Consider the following 16,159-nt stretch of genomic DNA (forward strand, 5'->3'; position numbering starts at 1 on the left):
TGAACTTTTGTGCATATAACTTTGAATAGCTCCTTTTAAGACTGAAGTAGTAATTCAGTCTATTAGAACCTGTATACAGATGAAGCTCGTCATTTTTTTTTCTGACAAACTATGGTGTGGAATTTAAATCAGAGGAGTGTTAGTTATGGAGCAGACAGAACATCTACAGGATGTAAGTGAGGTTTTGACAATGCTGTGTTTTACTGAATGTTTAACTAAAAATCATACAATTTTTGCTTTTAAAGCGCCCTGCCTTACTGCTGAGTCAGAAGGGCTTAACTGAGTCAGGAAAGGAAGAGGAAATAACAAAACAAAGATGAATTACAGATGAAACAAAACCGACAAAACAAAGGAAGCTCCCCGTCAGCGTGGTACCCTTAGTTTTCTAAAATGAGGCATAAGTTTTCAAACTTCTCATTGAGAATGTTTAAGTAATGTTGAAAGGTCTTCATTAAATCTTGTTTCTTTTTGAAAATTCTTACAGTTCTGCCAGACTTGAAGAAGAATTTGCTGATCTGATTCTCATGTAAATTCTTTTCTATCTTTCAGTTTTCCAAACAATGCTGTTATTACCCAAACCAATGGATCACAAGTAAGGCCTGTCTCTTTCATCCTTTTAAAGACAGTTTTCATGCTTTTCAGCAGATCGGAGGATGTCATTATTTTGTTCTCTGGCCAGCTGTATCAGAAGTTACATGCAGTTAACTAAACTGCATGCAAAGAAGGAGCTACTTATTTAAAGCAAGATAGCTGGTTAACTTATCGAGAGTGAGGAGGATATACCATATCTCTGTGCTATATAAATTATTCTACTTATAGATGCAGGTTTTCATAGGTACAGAAGGTAGTACATCTTCTATGTAGGTACATAGATGAAGGTAGTATATCTTCTATGTACAAGATTTTAGTATCTAAAGCACATTAATTCCACATGCTAAGTAATGCAAAAGGTAGGGAATAATCCATCAGCACCAGTGTCGATTCCTGGTTACGGTACCTCTCCTTAGCACAGAAGGCCTTGTTTCACTGAAAACAGTAAGGTAACTCTCATTCTGAGTACCAAAAAATGGGACTTGGAGTTTGGAAAGACCCTGTCGTGCTTTGTGGAGCATTTCAGTCGCTGTGGGGTCACAGGTTGGTGGGAATTGGAAATCCGGTTTATTTGAACTTTGAACACAGTTTCAGCTAGAAGCAAACAGATAATTGGTGCTCTGCCCAGCTTTTGCTTTTATGCAAACTGAGTTTTTTGAGCAGCCTTCAATTCAGTCCGATCCTGGTGTTTTGTGTACTGCTGGAAAAGATTGGGCATAGGCATCCAGTGCTGTGGAAGTAATGCAAGAAAACAGCCTTGTTTTAGCTTTGTGCTTAAGGAAAAGTGGTCGTATGTTTTCTTACATAAAACATGTCATTGCCTAATTGAAGTGTGTATAGCAACTTACTTGTTTACGTTCTGTCTCCAAAGAGTTGGAACGTGAAGCCAAACTTACCTGTCCTAACAGCAGCAGTTCCTTCTGCCCCAGTCCTAGTGGAAATAGAGAACCTCCCTAGGAGTCCAGGAGCCAGCCAGCACGACAAGTGGTACGTTCTGCTTTGCTGGGAAATGAGTTTTGCTTGCTTAGGCATGATCCAAGTGCCTGTTTCTTTATCAGTGCTTAAGTGAATTGCCTATTTTGTATCTTTAACATAAATTGAGAGTCAAGTTAGTGGTGATGCGGCTGATTTGTTGCTGTGAGTGTAGTCTGGGGAGCTGAAGGCAACATGCATAATCACTGCCAACCAAAAGACAGTTTCTCCAGGGCTGCAGTGACTGCATCCAGAACAGCATTTTCAGGTCTTGGAAAGAGCTGGGTTCTTCTGCTTTGTCCTAATATTTCTTTTAACCCTTTCCTTGGTATCATGGAGCCCAAAGACTTACCACTGTCCTTAATAAAATGCGGAATCCTGTAAATCGTTATCTTTGTTGAATCTCTTAGAAAAACCTTATTAAATGGACAAGCTGGTTTTTTTTCTTGGGGAGAATGGGAGCTTGAGGAAAACGACACAAGCTAAAGATAAGAGTTTTGATTTTATGTAATCGGGGCATCTGTTTTAAGGAATTGATACATCTCAAAACCAGCTTGATTTGTTTGAAGGTAAACTTCTGTATCATTCATCATTTTAAAAGAAATTTTATATTGCAAAGGTATTTCAAAACCAAAACTGATGTGTGCTGATGCACACTTCTGACCTTCTTCGGCCTGTTGTGGCTCGTCCTGGAAGGGTAGTTCTGATTTCTGTGAGACTTCTGAGAAGTAGCTGTGGTGGAGTGGATGGACATTAAAGCTCTTATCCTAAGCTGTTCCTGCCCTCAAGAGAAAAGATCCTTCTCCCATTGTCTGGTGTATGAATCTGAGTTGCTTCAGCATCTCTTAAGAATAAATCATGCAATGACAGTTGTGCTTAAGTTCTGCAAATCATACTGAGGAAGGAGTTTCAGTACTATAGATTCTGTATTATAAGAGGGAGGATAATTTTGCTTTATCTGTTGCATTATATTGACGATTCAGTGAGAATATATGATCAATGCTGTTTTTCTTTCTTTTGCCCTCGATTTATCTAGTAGCTGAAATCTGTGCTTGTGCTGAGATCCTGTTGATCACTCGGTTCCCTCCGTGGTGGTGGGTGAAAGGTGGTGGTTTCTTTGTTCTTCAGCCTTCTCAAAATGGTTTTTTTTTATTTGTTGGTCTAACTGCAAGCTGTGTGCTACAGCCATTATTTCCTTTGGTGAAAATGTCTGACTCCTGCTCCAAACGACTCTTCCTGCGTATCTGATTCAGCTTCTGCTTCTCTTTGAGATCCTTCTGCTTTCGTTCAGAAGCAGAGAGGACTCTGGAGCCAGTCTGTTTCAGATCTGGTCTTGGTATGCCTTTTCTAGGATTTAGAACCTGAGTTTATCACTCTTAATGCTGTCCGAGGATCTCAAATTCTGTTCCAGCTGCTGCGCTGCGTAGCCTTTCTCTGGAAGAATACAAACTGTATCTGCATGCAATCCAAAGCAATATTCCATAAAGAAAACATGCTGCCTGGCAGTTATTGTGTTTTAATCAGGAGAATACTACTCGTACATGTTAGGTTTCTAAGGGCCATAGCACGATTTTTGGAGGCAGTTCTGCCTGTAGTGAAGGACAAATCCAGCTATGAGAAGAAGAGAACAGTTTGGAGCTGAGTCAGCAGATGAGCTACATGCTGGTTTCATAGCTGGGCAGTGGGGTTAGGTTTGCAGTGTCTGGAGCATAGCTACCTGGTGTGGGGGCTGCAGCTTGGGTACTGCCTTCAAGTCTTGCTGTCTGCTACTAACGAGTTCTCTTGTCAGCTGCCACTGTCTTTAATTGGCCTGTTTCTGCATGGATTATCTTTGCTTCCTGTCAGAAAAAATAGTCTTCTTTTAAAGAGAGCTTGCCAAGGACTGGTGAGAGCACTGAAATATTTCGGACTGGGGATTTTGTTGATGGTTGGATTGAAGGGGTTTAGAAGCGAGGTCTCGACCCCGTGCATTTCCGTACTTTTCTTGGCAGATGCCCATGCTGGCTGCGTTGCAGATTAGATCCCTTCCTAATGGCAACGTTTCCTTTAATTTAGAACGTTAATGCTGCAGCTGCCAACAGCACTTGTGCCAGATCAGAGAAAGTACTCTGCCAGACAGGAAAGATTCTGATGTTTTTATTTTCTTTGCTCCATTCATATAAAATTGTCAGTACAGGAAAATGATACCGGTCTGGATGGTCTTAAAATGGCCTGAAATATTGGCTGCAAGGCTGCGAAACCTAAAATATAATCTGTATCTTTCCAACTTTGACCTTTTCTCAAGAATCTATCCGGAGGTAGGGTAGAAGACAAATGATTACTAACTGCTTATGTATTGTGAATACGCAAGGGATTTTTTCCTTCCTAGTGCATGCAGTTTTCTCCTAACTGCTTAAGCTGGAGAAACTGGAAGATAATTTAATGAACTGTTGAGGAGTGGTGCATTTGATGTTCACGGGTCATTTCTTCAGAATGTTTTAGAAAAACTGAAACTCTGAGTTTACCCATGGCTGAGCTTTACCCAAATCCTCTCTCTTTTCAAAAGGAGGACTATCGCTGCACGTTAATCATTTACCACTTGTGAATCCCACATGCTTTTCTGCTTCCCTGCCTTAGCACATGTGATCTCCCAACACGTGCACTGGCTGCTTGGCTGGGCTGGGAACTGGAAAAGGTGGAATTTGAACTCAGGGGCTGTGTCAGATGCCCTCTAAATGAACAGCAGCAAAGTTTGGGTCACTAAATAGAGAATTTTACATAAAAATGAAGGAGAATGTTTATTTCAGGAATTTCTTGAGTAGTCTGAGAGCTCCCTTTTTTTTCATGCTCTTCCTTGGTATCTGATAGTAACTTTCAGCAGTGTGTTTTGAAACACTGCAGTGAAGAATCCAAGTACAGGATAGACAGCGCTTAGCAGGTCTGTTTTTTAAAATGTTCTGAAATTCAGCAGTTTGAATAAATTCTTTATCCCTGCTGCTTTGGAGATGCTTGTGCCCAAAGCCTTATTGCTTTCTATCTATTGGTGCCTGCATAAAAGTAGTTTTGAAAACAGCATACAAAGTGCTGGGTGCTCTCTCCTGCTCCTCTAAGCAGCTTTTGGAGAGCTTTGTTCCAACTGGAGCAGGCATGGTGCTGCTGTGATTTTGATTTTATGAATTCAGCATTTAACACTTATGTACCAGTATGTCTTCACATGCTAAACTAGAAAGCTGGGTCTCTGTGCAGCTGGGTCTCTGTGCTGGTCTGGCTATGCAGTTAGAGCTGCCACCTCAACCCTTTCAGCTCCTGAAGTGCAGTGTGCTGTATGCCTGGGAGGCCTCTGTTGCATCTGCAGAACTTGGTTCTCACTCAGCTTTTGAAGTGCTTTGAAATATGAAGTGCTTTTCCTTCTGATAAGTGTAGACAGTACGTACAGGAGGTGGCTTAACTTCTCGCTTCAGGCTTCTGCAGAAACATGCATGATGCTGAGCAGTAAAAGGCTTTATTTGACACTGCCTTAATATGCACATATTCTCGCATGCCTTTGTCCTTCGGTATTTACCTTCAGCAATACCGTTTTTCCTTGGCTTTTTCTGTCAACCTCCTTCGCTTCACTCCTGCTGTGCTCTGTTCCCCCCCTCCCCTCCGTACCCAGTGACTAATTGTGCCCCTCCCGCTCCCCAATGATCCAGGCCCTTTGATGCTGCCGACCGCTGCCAACGTGGTGGAAGCCCGTGGGACGCGAGGACCCACCGTGCGGACGGACAGTACTCTGCTTTTGTTCATGAGCGCAACGCGAAGAATGCAGGAATGCATAGCGGTGCTGTCACCTATGCTGTCCAAGCCACCATGACCAGCCTGTGAGATGCCGGCCCTTCGGGAGCTTGAGGCTGCTTGGTAGCAGAGGCTGGAAAGTTGCGTTCAGAGCTGTCTGTGATACGAGGACACCGGTCCCCAAGATGACTAGGAAAGGAAAAAAGCGTTTACTGTGAAGGCTCTGCATATTGTGCTGGTGGTGTTTGCTCTTTACAGAAAAATAACACGTAGGCTGCAGGTCGCCCATCGCTCTTACATCACATAGAGAACGTGTATCTCCTTAATTGTGCTAAGGGTTTTCTTAATGATAGAAAGAATTTTAGCTGTGTTTAAGTCCGGGAGCTGCACACACTGCTAACAGCTGCACGTGCAACCGGTGGCTTTTAATGTGGTTTCAAACGTCTTGAAGAAATCGATGCAACTGCCCCTTCGTTTGTACCGTGACTGTTTAAACACATCTAAGACAGGTGGCTGATCTGAAAACTAACCTTTATTTTTTTAAAACAAGTCCACTTCTGAAACACATTGTTTGAAAATGGCGTAGAATTAATTAGTTTAATTTTTCAAGAATAAAACTAGCAGAACTCCTGAAAAGGCGAAGAGTAATATTTGTGGGGAGGGGTTCCCCTCTAGGGAAGGAATGTCTTAATTGCTTTCCAGGAAACGTTCTGTCATTGTTGCTGCTGTGCTGTGCTGAAACAAAGCAGAACTGTTTCCTTCCACGCACACCAGTCCTGCCGGGTGGTTCATTGGCTTTGTTGGGAAGTCAAAGACTCCACCATGGTGGCTTCTCTCTGTTCTTGTGGCTCTTCAACAACACGGCCTTCTTTACCCTTGAACTCTCTGTGTTCTCATCTGTTTCCTGAAATAAGTTGCTCTTAAATTGCAGTAATCTTTTTCTTACTGAAAAAAAAAAAGAAGGAAAATTATGATGCAGAGCTTTTCAAATTCACTTCTATTTGTCTTCTAGGATGCAGGAGGTGTTTCAATAATTTAAAATCGCCAGTTGTTCACAGAGTCCAGAAATACAAAAACATGGTTTTCCTATATCCAACCCTGAAGAATTAAACCAATAAGTCTGAGCTAGCACAGAGCTGCATATTGCCTGAGGTATTTTGGCCTTGCACCTGAGGAGACCGCTAATGAAATAGAAGGCTCTATTTCCAACCCCGCTGAGGAAATGGAACCTTCATACAAAAGATGTGTGGGACGTACAGAGGTGATGAGAGCAGCCCGCTGTCCTGATTTTGGTTTTAGACGTACGAGGTGGATGTTGTTTATTTATGAATCAAAGCAAACCACTTGGTTTTCTCTTCATTATTTATGAAGTTGCATTGCTTATTGTAGTGCAGCATTGTAGGCTTCAGGAGCATTAGCCTGGTTTCCACCAAGGTGACAGCTCCCAGCAGCAAACTGAGGAATGGTACCCAATGAGCACACACTGACACCTGCAGTCTTTAATGGAGCAGGTCCTGTGCTTCAGGAGTAGCGTGGGTGTCCTTCTAAACAGTACGGTGGTGGCAGAGCTTTGCTTAATATCCATAAGGTTTCTGTGCTTTTCCTGGTTATTGTGCATTTTTGTTTAGGGAAAGAAAATTCCGATGTTGTAATTGTTCATATGATTTGAATTGCTGGGATCATTTATCAGCTTTGCTTCATATATGCTGGTAGCAGTTGATTCTGCAGACATCAGGCCTGGCACGTGGTACTGTGCAAAGTTGAAATGTCCTTTTTTGTGGGGAATAAATAGAAAGCTGATGCTGATTTCACTCTTGAGCGCTGCACCGTTAACTGTAGAAGGTATACTTTTCATGGGAAGCCTTTTACTATTTCCCTCACAATTGGTATGACTGTTAATCAGTGTTTTGTAAGAGAAGTCAGAAATCCTGTAAAGCAATGAAAGTCGCAGCTTGTGCTCTTTGCTGACACTGTCTGGCCATTTCCTGCTGGTGGGGGGGCCTCAACCAGTGCAGTGCTCTTTGGGGATCTCATCCTTTTGACTTTCCTCTTGTGTCTGCTTTCTCTCTGTTGTGCTGCAGTACTCAGACAAGCATTACAAGATGACAGCATTACTGGTGCTCTGCACCACCTCCCTTGCATGGAGTTCCTAGGAGCTTATGTACACGCTGTTCTTTCAACACGTCGTGTCCTCAGCACCTCTGAGCATGCTGCTGGCAAAATCTGAACATCCTATGCTGGTTTTCCTACTAAACGTTTGGGTGACTATTTACAAAAATCTGTCAGAAAATTGGAAGAAGAGTGTTAGAAACCATCCTCACTTCCACGTGTAGTTATCCTCTCTGATGGTGAAGTGCAGGATTTGGCCTTGCTTCCTTTGTCGCTTTGGAAAACAGCTTCATGCTTCTTCCCGTCGGTGGTGCACAGAGAGGCTATTTTCCTACTGAAGTGGATATTTTCCTGCCGTGTGCTTTGCTGGCAGCTTTTCCTTCCAGTGCTTAGAGAATCAAGCAAGTGACCTCAGTTTGCCTTGCAGCAATTAATTGCCTTAAGGTGATTCAGGCATTTTGAGCACCGAAATGGTGCTATCCTTCGATCTGTTCCAGAGGCGTATATTTAACATTGGAGGGATTCTTTTGGGTGCTTCAGCTGAAGGGAGTTTTTTTCCTGGAGCCTCTAGTGACAACACTGGGCTGCTTCCAAATTCCAGGGGCTGGAGGTAGGAAAGGGGCATAAACCCATTAGCGAGAAGCTGATCTGAGCAGTCCTGTGGGAGTGTCTGTCCCTGCTCATGGTAAGTTCTGTGGTGTGGGTACTTGCTTGGTTTCATTGTTCTCCTATTTTGAACTGATCCATCAAAAATGATAGATTTTCTTATATCAGTATTACAGCCACGCTGTATGTAAATGTGATTGTTGACTGAAAGGAGTGACAATCAAACTGCAGTTGTATCCACAGGTTGTCTGGTTAACCATTACATTCTGCAGCAGCTGCTGTGTCTGTATGTGTCAGTTTGCTGTTAAAATAAATTTCCTCAACTTCCAAGAGATGGATGAGATTCCTGGCTGTTTGCACAGCATAAGCATCATAATACAGTTTCTGTTCTTTTTGGTGGGGTTTTTTGTTTGTTTTGGACTTTGCTGTTTGCATTGTAAATGCAGATGGTAGGACAAAATGAAAAGGAGCCATTTCCTTTAGAAAGCAGAGGAGGTGAAAGCGAGCAATCCTAAGGGATACGGAGCATGTGCTGTGGTTCCCTTACATACAGTGACTGCTGAGGTTTCATTTGTGTCTCTGCTGAAATTAGTAAAACTGAAACTATATAACTAGCTATATAGGTGTGTCTGACCGTAGCACAGCATTGGTGCAGCCCTGTGCAGTGGACCCTTCTGCCCTCTGTCCTTTCTACAACTGTTGGAGGAAGCACTGCACCAAGCAATAGCTTTTTTGTGGGGAATATCAGCTGTCTTCCCCTGCCGTTTCCTTTTTCTCCTGTAAAAATGTTCAGATGTGCTTTGAGTCTGCTAGAAAACCTCCCAACACTTGTTTCAAACACATGCATTTACTAGGTAAGAACTTTCCTGTTTCTTAAAACAACTGCAGTCACTTGCAGTAGGACTAACATGGTATGTCGTGGTGCATCTTTGCCTCCAGAAGGAGTGAGTATGTGCTCTGGGTAGGGCTTAGCCCAATCGGCTGCGCGATTCACTTTCTCACAATTAATTGCTGTGTTTACACATCGTGGAGAGGTTTTCACTGCAGCTTCTTTGTTGAAGATCCCTGCAGAGCTGCTAATGTTTACTTCAGACCCTTTTTCCGGAATGTGTCTGGTTCCCCAAAAGGAGCTAGAAGAAAAAAGGCTGCGTGTTAAAGCTTCTGTTTTTCCTATGTAGAAAGATTGATAACAGAGTTGTGCCTGTCTCTGCCCACCTTTGTGCCTTCGCAGCATACCCCTTGTTGATCTCCTCGACAGTGTGGATTTGCCAGAGACCTGTGTGGATGATGCTGTAGGCCATCCCGTCGTTGCCCTGGTAACAGGAGACTCGGGAGAGGCTGTTGGTTGCCCTCATCCTGGCACTAAGGAAGCTGCCGTCGAAAAAGCAGACTCTGACCGTAAGCAAACCTAGAGATTTCTTCCTATTATTGTGTTGTGTGGGGTCAGAGTTAACCGGTGAAATACTCATGAGGCTGTTTCCTTACAAGAATCCAGAGCTGACCTAGAGAGCTCTCTTAGATCGCAGGCATAAGGACAGTTTTGCCTGCCAGTGGAATGCAGCCCCCCTGCAGTATGGAGCAGCGCATTTAGGAGTTCAGCTGAAGTCCTGTAGCAAACATTAGACCTTACCATTAGTGCAAGTTAGCTCCGCAGTGGCATTAGTAAAGCTGTTGACTTCTCTGTCTTTTCCAGCATTTGAAGATGCATTCCTGAAACTGAAGCAGCTGGAGGCAGAGTGCAGCAGCCCTGTGCCTGCTGAGCGTCCCAGTGTAAACATAAACGTGCAGGTAGGTGGGCATTGTGCCTCATGGCAGAGTTGCTCCATTCTGTTCAGATAATGCTGTGCAGCATGGTCTGTTTGCAAGATTTTTAAGGGTAGGCCTGAGTAGTATGTGGGAATAGGAAAGCAGATAGAAATATTTTATGTATAAACCTGTGCTCGATACGAAGTGAGGTACATATGGTGGGGCAGAGGTGAACCTGTGGGTATGCACATTGCAGCCTGCTGAAATTTTCTAATGTCTGCAGGAGCAAAAAGTTTAAACACTTGCAGCGTTCCTCTGTTGCCTTTATCTGTAGGTTGCCAGCTGTACAGCGTTGTATCATTCACTCTCTTGTTCTGAGGAGGGTGAGCTCTTCCCTTAGCATTTTCCAGTCGCATTCCATAACCCTCCCAGAAGTTTGTTTGGACGTTCTGCTCCAAGAGGCATTCTGGTGGTCAGTCCCTCCTGTCAGTAACTGGTTCTCTCCAGCTCTCTGGGCTTGGTGGGAGCAGAGGTTTCCACGTGTGTTTACACAGAGGGGAGCGGTGGAGTTTGATTTATTTAGTACTTAGCTCCTTTGGAGCAAGTCAGGCTGCATTTCTGCAGGCAGCTGAGCCGAAATAACAGCTTCAGTGCCCTGACCAGGGAGAGGGTTCTCTTCTCCCTTGCACCTCATTGCTTTTCCTTCCCTGTTTTTCCTCTTTCCTCTGTCGCCTCCAGTAACTGTTGGATGTTGCAGTGAACCAATGTATTCCACAAAGTGACAAAAATCAAAACTTTCTAAAACTTTTTCAGTTTTAAACTTTTTTACTAGTACTTTTGTGTGGGTGTGTGATGTAATCAGGCTCATGAGGGGAGCAAAGGAATGCAAGAGAGCATAGTGAAAATAAGTAGTGTTACTAGAAGGGATGGAGAGGACAGGATCCTTAGGACAGCAGCTTTGCACCAGGAGTTCACTGGTTATTGGACAGCTGCACTCATGCAGGATGTGCTTTGCCATCACACCCGGGCATGCAGCTACACTTCAGGAAAGTGCAGAGGTGCTTAAAATGAACAGATTCTGGACTGAAGGATTTTGGAATTCAGATTTAATTTAGTTTTCCCTGCGGGTTTGACGGTGAACAAAGCATATGTTTAAAGGGGGAGGGGAGGGGAAGCAACCTGCTTCTCTGTGTTAAGGCTTTAGGTGCTTTATTGCGTTTTGTACAAGCAGAGTAAAATAATCTGCAGCATTAGATCTGTTGGTGCTGCCCTTCATTGTGGGGAGGCCATTTAGTGAAGTTGGTCAGATTTTCTTGGGGAGAGGCTGCTGTGTGTGTATGTGCTGCTGCTGTGTATGCTTGGTGCTGCAGGCTGCTGTGCTCTGTCCCCTTTAAGGGCTGTTGTAGGGATGCCTTGTGTACCTTTCTGCTGGGTGAATGCATTACAAAGATTACCGAGTCTTTAAGAAGATTAGCCTGTAGCCTATAGGTCTTGTTATGCCAAAATGCTGCCTCTGCATAAACTAAAGCAAAGAATACAGCTTAATGCAGAATACTTTTGCCTGTTGAGCTCTGCGTTAGTTCAAACAGAGAGGAAAAACCACCTGGTTAAATGGAGAGAACAGAGCAAAATTGTATTAGTGCTTCTTAAATCTGGACTGAAATGCAGTAAGGAAGATAAGGTTCCTGTGACAAGCTGATCTTACAGATGCCAATATAGGGCAATCACAGCCACCCAGCTGTTGTGTGAGGTGCTGAGGGGTTGGGTAATTTCACTTACAGATGGGGGGGGGATATATGGCCTTGATGAGAACACCAAAACATTAGCTTAGCTGAGAAATAGGTGTCTGGATCAACAATGTGCACGGGGAGTCTTTCTTTGGGAAATAAAGCCTTAGCAGCTTCCTGGAAGTATGTGTGAAATATAGTGTGAAAACTTATAAGAGTGTATCCTAAGTGGTTTTCCTCAGGTGGAAAAGATGAAATAGAGCTTTTCAGTCTGTGATGCAGCTTGCCAGGAGGTGACCTGAGAATGTTTGTTTAATGAGGTAGACAGATTAGAGACTCTCTGTGTGCTTCAGGCTGCAAAGGCAAGGAGGTGGCAGTGGCACCAAATGAGCACCCCCAGCTGTGCTTGGAGATGAAGGCTGAATGGTTTGGAAATGTGTCCTGGAAAGAGTGACCTAAGAGTAATTATTAAAAAACAACCCAGGATGCAGCTTCCTAACTTCCCCTAGCTGCTTTTTGTCTTCCCTTCTTCCACTGCTGCTTAGCTCTCTGTATTTTGGCTGAAGGATAAAGTACACCCATGGTTCGCCCAGAGTATGGAAACAGTACACGGTTGTAATAAGCTACAGTGTTGATAAACTGCAGCCTGACTGTTTTATATGGGCAGCTAAATGTTTGGTAAGGTGTACATCTTGAGGCCCTCTTACCACTTGCCAAGTGCTTCCCCTTTAGCTACGTGTGCTTTCCATAGGAAATAGCAAAACAGAAATGGTTAAGAAGAATCTCAAAATCTTCAGTGCTGATGGAGACATTTCCTTGGTGTTATAGAACTTATGTTTGATAGCATGAAAATCTTTCTGAATAATACTCAACTCAGAGTTGGGAATGTAATTGCTAGCGGGCTGGTGTGACCTAGAGCTGGTTGTTCAGGTGGAGGAGGGGGAGAGGAAGTTAAACCACTCATATTTAGTGACTAAATGGTGTTTAAAGCACTGCTCTGCTGTTGTTCTCAGTTAAAATAATCAAGTCCGCTGTTTTGCTGCTACTGGAGGAACGCATTAAGATGCTGTTGCATACAGCATCCAGTTCAGGGAGACGCAGTGTAAGGATTTAAGGTTTCTCACAGCCAGGTACTTCGATTGCACAGATTATAATTCCATTTTAATTGCTCCAGGTTTTGGCCAATTCCAGTAGCTTCTATAAAATAAACATACTTGCGTTCAAGAAACGATTGCTCTGGTAGTCTTTGTGAATTAGGTGAATGTACAGCATTTAATATTTGCCAGCAGGAGTGGTTTTTAATACAGTTCATGCGAGTTGGAGTGCAGCAGGGTTGTTGCTGCTCCACTGAGCGTTGCAGGAGCATGGCACTGCGTGGCATATGGGGGAAGGCCGGGCTCTGTCTCCCCCTGCTGAGTCCTACCCTGAGAAGAGAGGTCACCAGGTTTAGTTTCCACTCAGTTAATTAACTTCTGTCACTAATCAACTAGCAATTAGTAGGTGGAATATTTAATGAATTGGCATTTTATCATTAAGAAACGCAATTCACGGAATGAAATACACTGTGTTGAAAAGGTATTTTTAATTGTCCTCATCGAGTATCTGGCTGCCAGTTTCTTCTAATATAATTAATGATGGGAGTGGGAGCTGATACATTAAACTTCATAATTGATAAGCAGTTTTAGGGCAAAAATGTTCCCATGTTAGTTTTAAGAGTGAATTATTAACTTACTTTTACACTGTATCAATATTATATGATAGTTGCTGTATCAATCTCATATCAGTATGCTCACTACATACATAGAGTTCACTGCTGTTCAGGTCTTGCACGGTACTTTCAGCACAGCTCTTTGCTTCTCTACATTTAAGCTTTGTGCTTTTTTCTGTATTTTTTTCTTTTCTTTTTTTTTTTTTTTTTTTTTTTTTTTTTTTTTTTTTTTTACTTCTGCTGTGATTTTAGAACTGAGTTCCAAAGCAAAGAGATTGCTTTCTCTTTTTGGTATAACCACTGCTTTTCTCCTCACTCAGAGCTTTGTTGCTCTTTGGAGATATTAATTAATTTCAGCTTGGAGTTTTTGTGTGGGAACTGCTTCTGATGAATATTTTTCATGTCCAGGATGAAGTGGTGAAGCTCACAGATAAATGTCTTAACAATGCAATTGAGAGCCCGATAGCAGCAGCGACGTGGCTTCCAGCAGACATGAAAAGCAATATCCTGAAGGCCCAGGCGGAAGCACAAGGGCACAAGGTAAATACTCAGCTGATGAGGACTACAGTGTTCTCAGATGGCTTTTTAGAACTGCTTGTGAGGAGGCCTCGCATTCAGGAGGTGTCCTTTTTCCCTGTTTGACTCTGCGATTGTGTGGTGTTGGAGAAGGGGCTTTGCAAATAGGGGTGCTTCAGGAGCTGAGATCCAAAGAGTGGCAGAATAAGGAAGCCTGCCAGCCTTTCACTGTCACACGGGTGCAGTTTGCCCAGGGGGGAATTATCATCCCTTTTGGTGCTGGAGAAAGCCCTTAACAGTTAATGACCTTTGCACTTGGCCATGATTCGAGTGGCGATTAAATCAGGTAACCCCTAAAGGATCCCTTCTAACCAAATATTTGTTCCATAGTTCTGTCACTAAGGCCGTGCTTCTAGCACGTTCCACCAAATTCCATAGCAAATAATGGTATTTTTATCTGGCTACATTAGCAAGTGATCTGCACTGAAATTTTCACACAGCGTTTGCTGGCTGAAGGCCTTGAGCAGTAAATGAGCAGCACAGTTTAATGCTGGGAGGGAGGCGCTCAGCTTCTCTGTGAATCTCTGAGCTGACACAAAATGGAAACAGGAATCAGATATGCATATTTTTCTTTTTTTTTGGTTTGTTTATTTGTTTTCTTATAGGTTGTAAGAGAAGACAGCCTGATAGGTAGCAAGAATTCCAACATTCAGGATGCTGCTGCCAGGTACTGTCTTGGTTTGGAAGAAAAGCACAATGTATTTTCCCAGGTACAGCACTGCAAACCTGGAGCTCTGGAGTCTCAGTGCTCAGGGTCAGTGATTGTTGCATTTTACCTTGTGGTACTGTTGTTTAACACGGTAAGCGTGGTGTGTTCTTAGAATGAAAAACACTAAAAGCTATGTTTACAAAGTTTTGATACATACAAAGTAATTTGGATACTCTTACTGTATTCTCCCATACTGGCAACTGATTTCCTGTGAATTACTGAATGTCATAAAAGGTTCAGTTCTAGCTGAGTTCCGGGCACTGGAAAAGCTGCGGTTATGTGTTTTAACTGTTCAGTTTTTTGAAGGAGATGAGCATGTGTCAAATTTCAAAGAGCACTTGGTGATACATGGAACAAAAAGTGTATCTAGCAATTTGAAAAACATGCTATAGAACAGGTAGTCTATGAAGAGCTTTCAGTGTTTGTTTTTGTTTTGTTGTCATTGCACAGGAACATTCTCCCATCAGGGAAGACCCAGAGTAGTACCCCAGCAAGCAGTCCAGTATTTCAAAACAACCTGAAAACAACCCCTGCCTCAAACACCTTCATTCCGTAAGTGATTTGGGAGAGAAGTGTTTCTGGGATAAGAGAGCCACACAAATTAGCATGAAACCAACTTGAAAAGATGAGGAACAGTTGCTGAGCATCTAGGCTATGTCTAACTAAACAGGTTTACAGATGCTTCTTTAATTAGCATTGCAACAGTTAATCAGTGTAGGCCATGCCTCAGGGTGAGTATCTTATCAAGTAGTAAGCAAATCTCTCTTATCTTTTGAACTGACTGAAGTATTTGACATCCTGCTGCCCCTGGCCCTACCTGGGGAGATAAGGGGTTTTCAGGGAAGACTTCAGTTCTACATATGTGAGTTAGAAATAAGTGCTGAAAATGCTGCTGATACTTTTGGGTCTTTCTGGACACTGGCTGCATCCACTGATGTGAATATTTTCTCCTTCCAGTAATGCATTAAATGAGGATAATGCTGCCTCTAACCATGAAGAGTTGCTGATTTCAGCTAATGTGGCTCCAGCTGAGGAGGCTGCTGTTTCAAAGGTATCACCACCACCTGTCAGCCTGGAAGGTTTCTGTGTCACACTCTGAGCTACCGATGCCTTCAGGCAACCACAGCAGAACTTACTGCATACCTGTCGTAACACAGTGAATTCCGGTCACTGCTGAATACAAAAGACTGCTTTCTGGAGCAGAGGCCTGCTGTATGCATCACTCTTGAAGTACATTTCTGACTCTTCTGTCAGCTTCTGTGCCTGATGCTTATTTTTCTAAACTGTTTGGTCATTTCTCAAACATTGAATCTGGTGCTCTGGGGAAGATGGTGCAAGGATGAAATTCTGACACGTGCAGTTTCCATCAATATAATGACAGAGGAAAAGGTTTGAATTGTAATGTTTAATTGTCGTATTTTGGTTGCCTTAAGGTTAAGGTAGGTTTTTTTTATTGGACTCTGTGACATGCACAGAGCAGTCTTTGTGAAGCACTCGGGGGTCAGTTTTCCTTTGTCCCTTTCCAAAACAAAACATGAGTCCAACATTGTACTTGGCTGTTGTTTCAGCAGGCTGAGGGGTTAAGCTGGATTACTAAAGCAACACGCCCTTTATCTGTCATCCCGCTAAACCAGTATTATATAGTTCATTCCACTGAATAAT

The 16,159-nt window shown here is 43.0% G+C and overlaps 1 protein-coding gene across 7 annotated transcripts in view; it reads left to right on the plus strand.

Annotated features, from left to right (window-relative positions):
• The window catches only part of EPB41L5 (erythrocyte membrane protein band 4.1 like 5), a 47,672-nt gene that overhangs the window by 24,614 nt on the left and 6,899 nt on the right, over positions 1–16,159 (plus strand). For 4 of the 7 annotated variants that reach the window (XM_040704319.2, XM_040704318.2, XM_040704321.2 and 1 more), the window contains exons 15-22: positions 550–592; positions 1,463–1,578; positions 9,263–9,429; positions 9,725–9,819; positions 13,621–13,752; positions 14,394–14,542; positions 14,948–15,049; positions 15,455–15,548. In XM_040704319.2, coding sequence (XP_040560253.1) covers positions 550–592; positions 1,463–1,578; positions 9,263–9,429; positions 9,725–9,819; positions 13,621–13,752; positions 14,394–14,542; positions 14,948–15,049; positions 15,455–15,548 — 898 coding nt within the window. The remainder of the gene's footprint in view (positions 1–549; positions 593–1,462; positions 1,579–9,262; positions 9,430–9,724; positions 9,820–13,620; positions 13,753–14,393; positions 14,543–14,947; positions 15,050–15,454; positions 15,549–16,159) is intronic. The other 3 variants (XM_046943877.1, XM_015290032.4, XM_046943876.1) reach the window with 1 other exon arrangement.

The sequence above is a fragment of the Gallus gallus genome, chromosome 7 (genome assembly GCF_016699485.2).
Source record: "Gallus gallus isolate bGalGal1 chromosome 7, bGalGal1.mat.broiler.GRCg7b, whole genome shotgun sequence".
Taxonomy (NCBI): domain Eukaryota; kingdom Metazoa; phylum Chordata; class Aves; order Galliformes; family Phasianidae; genus Gallus; species Gallus gallus.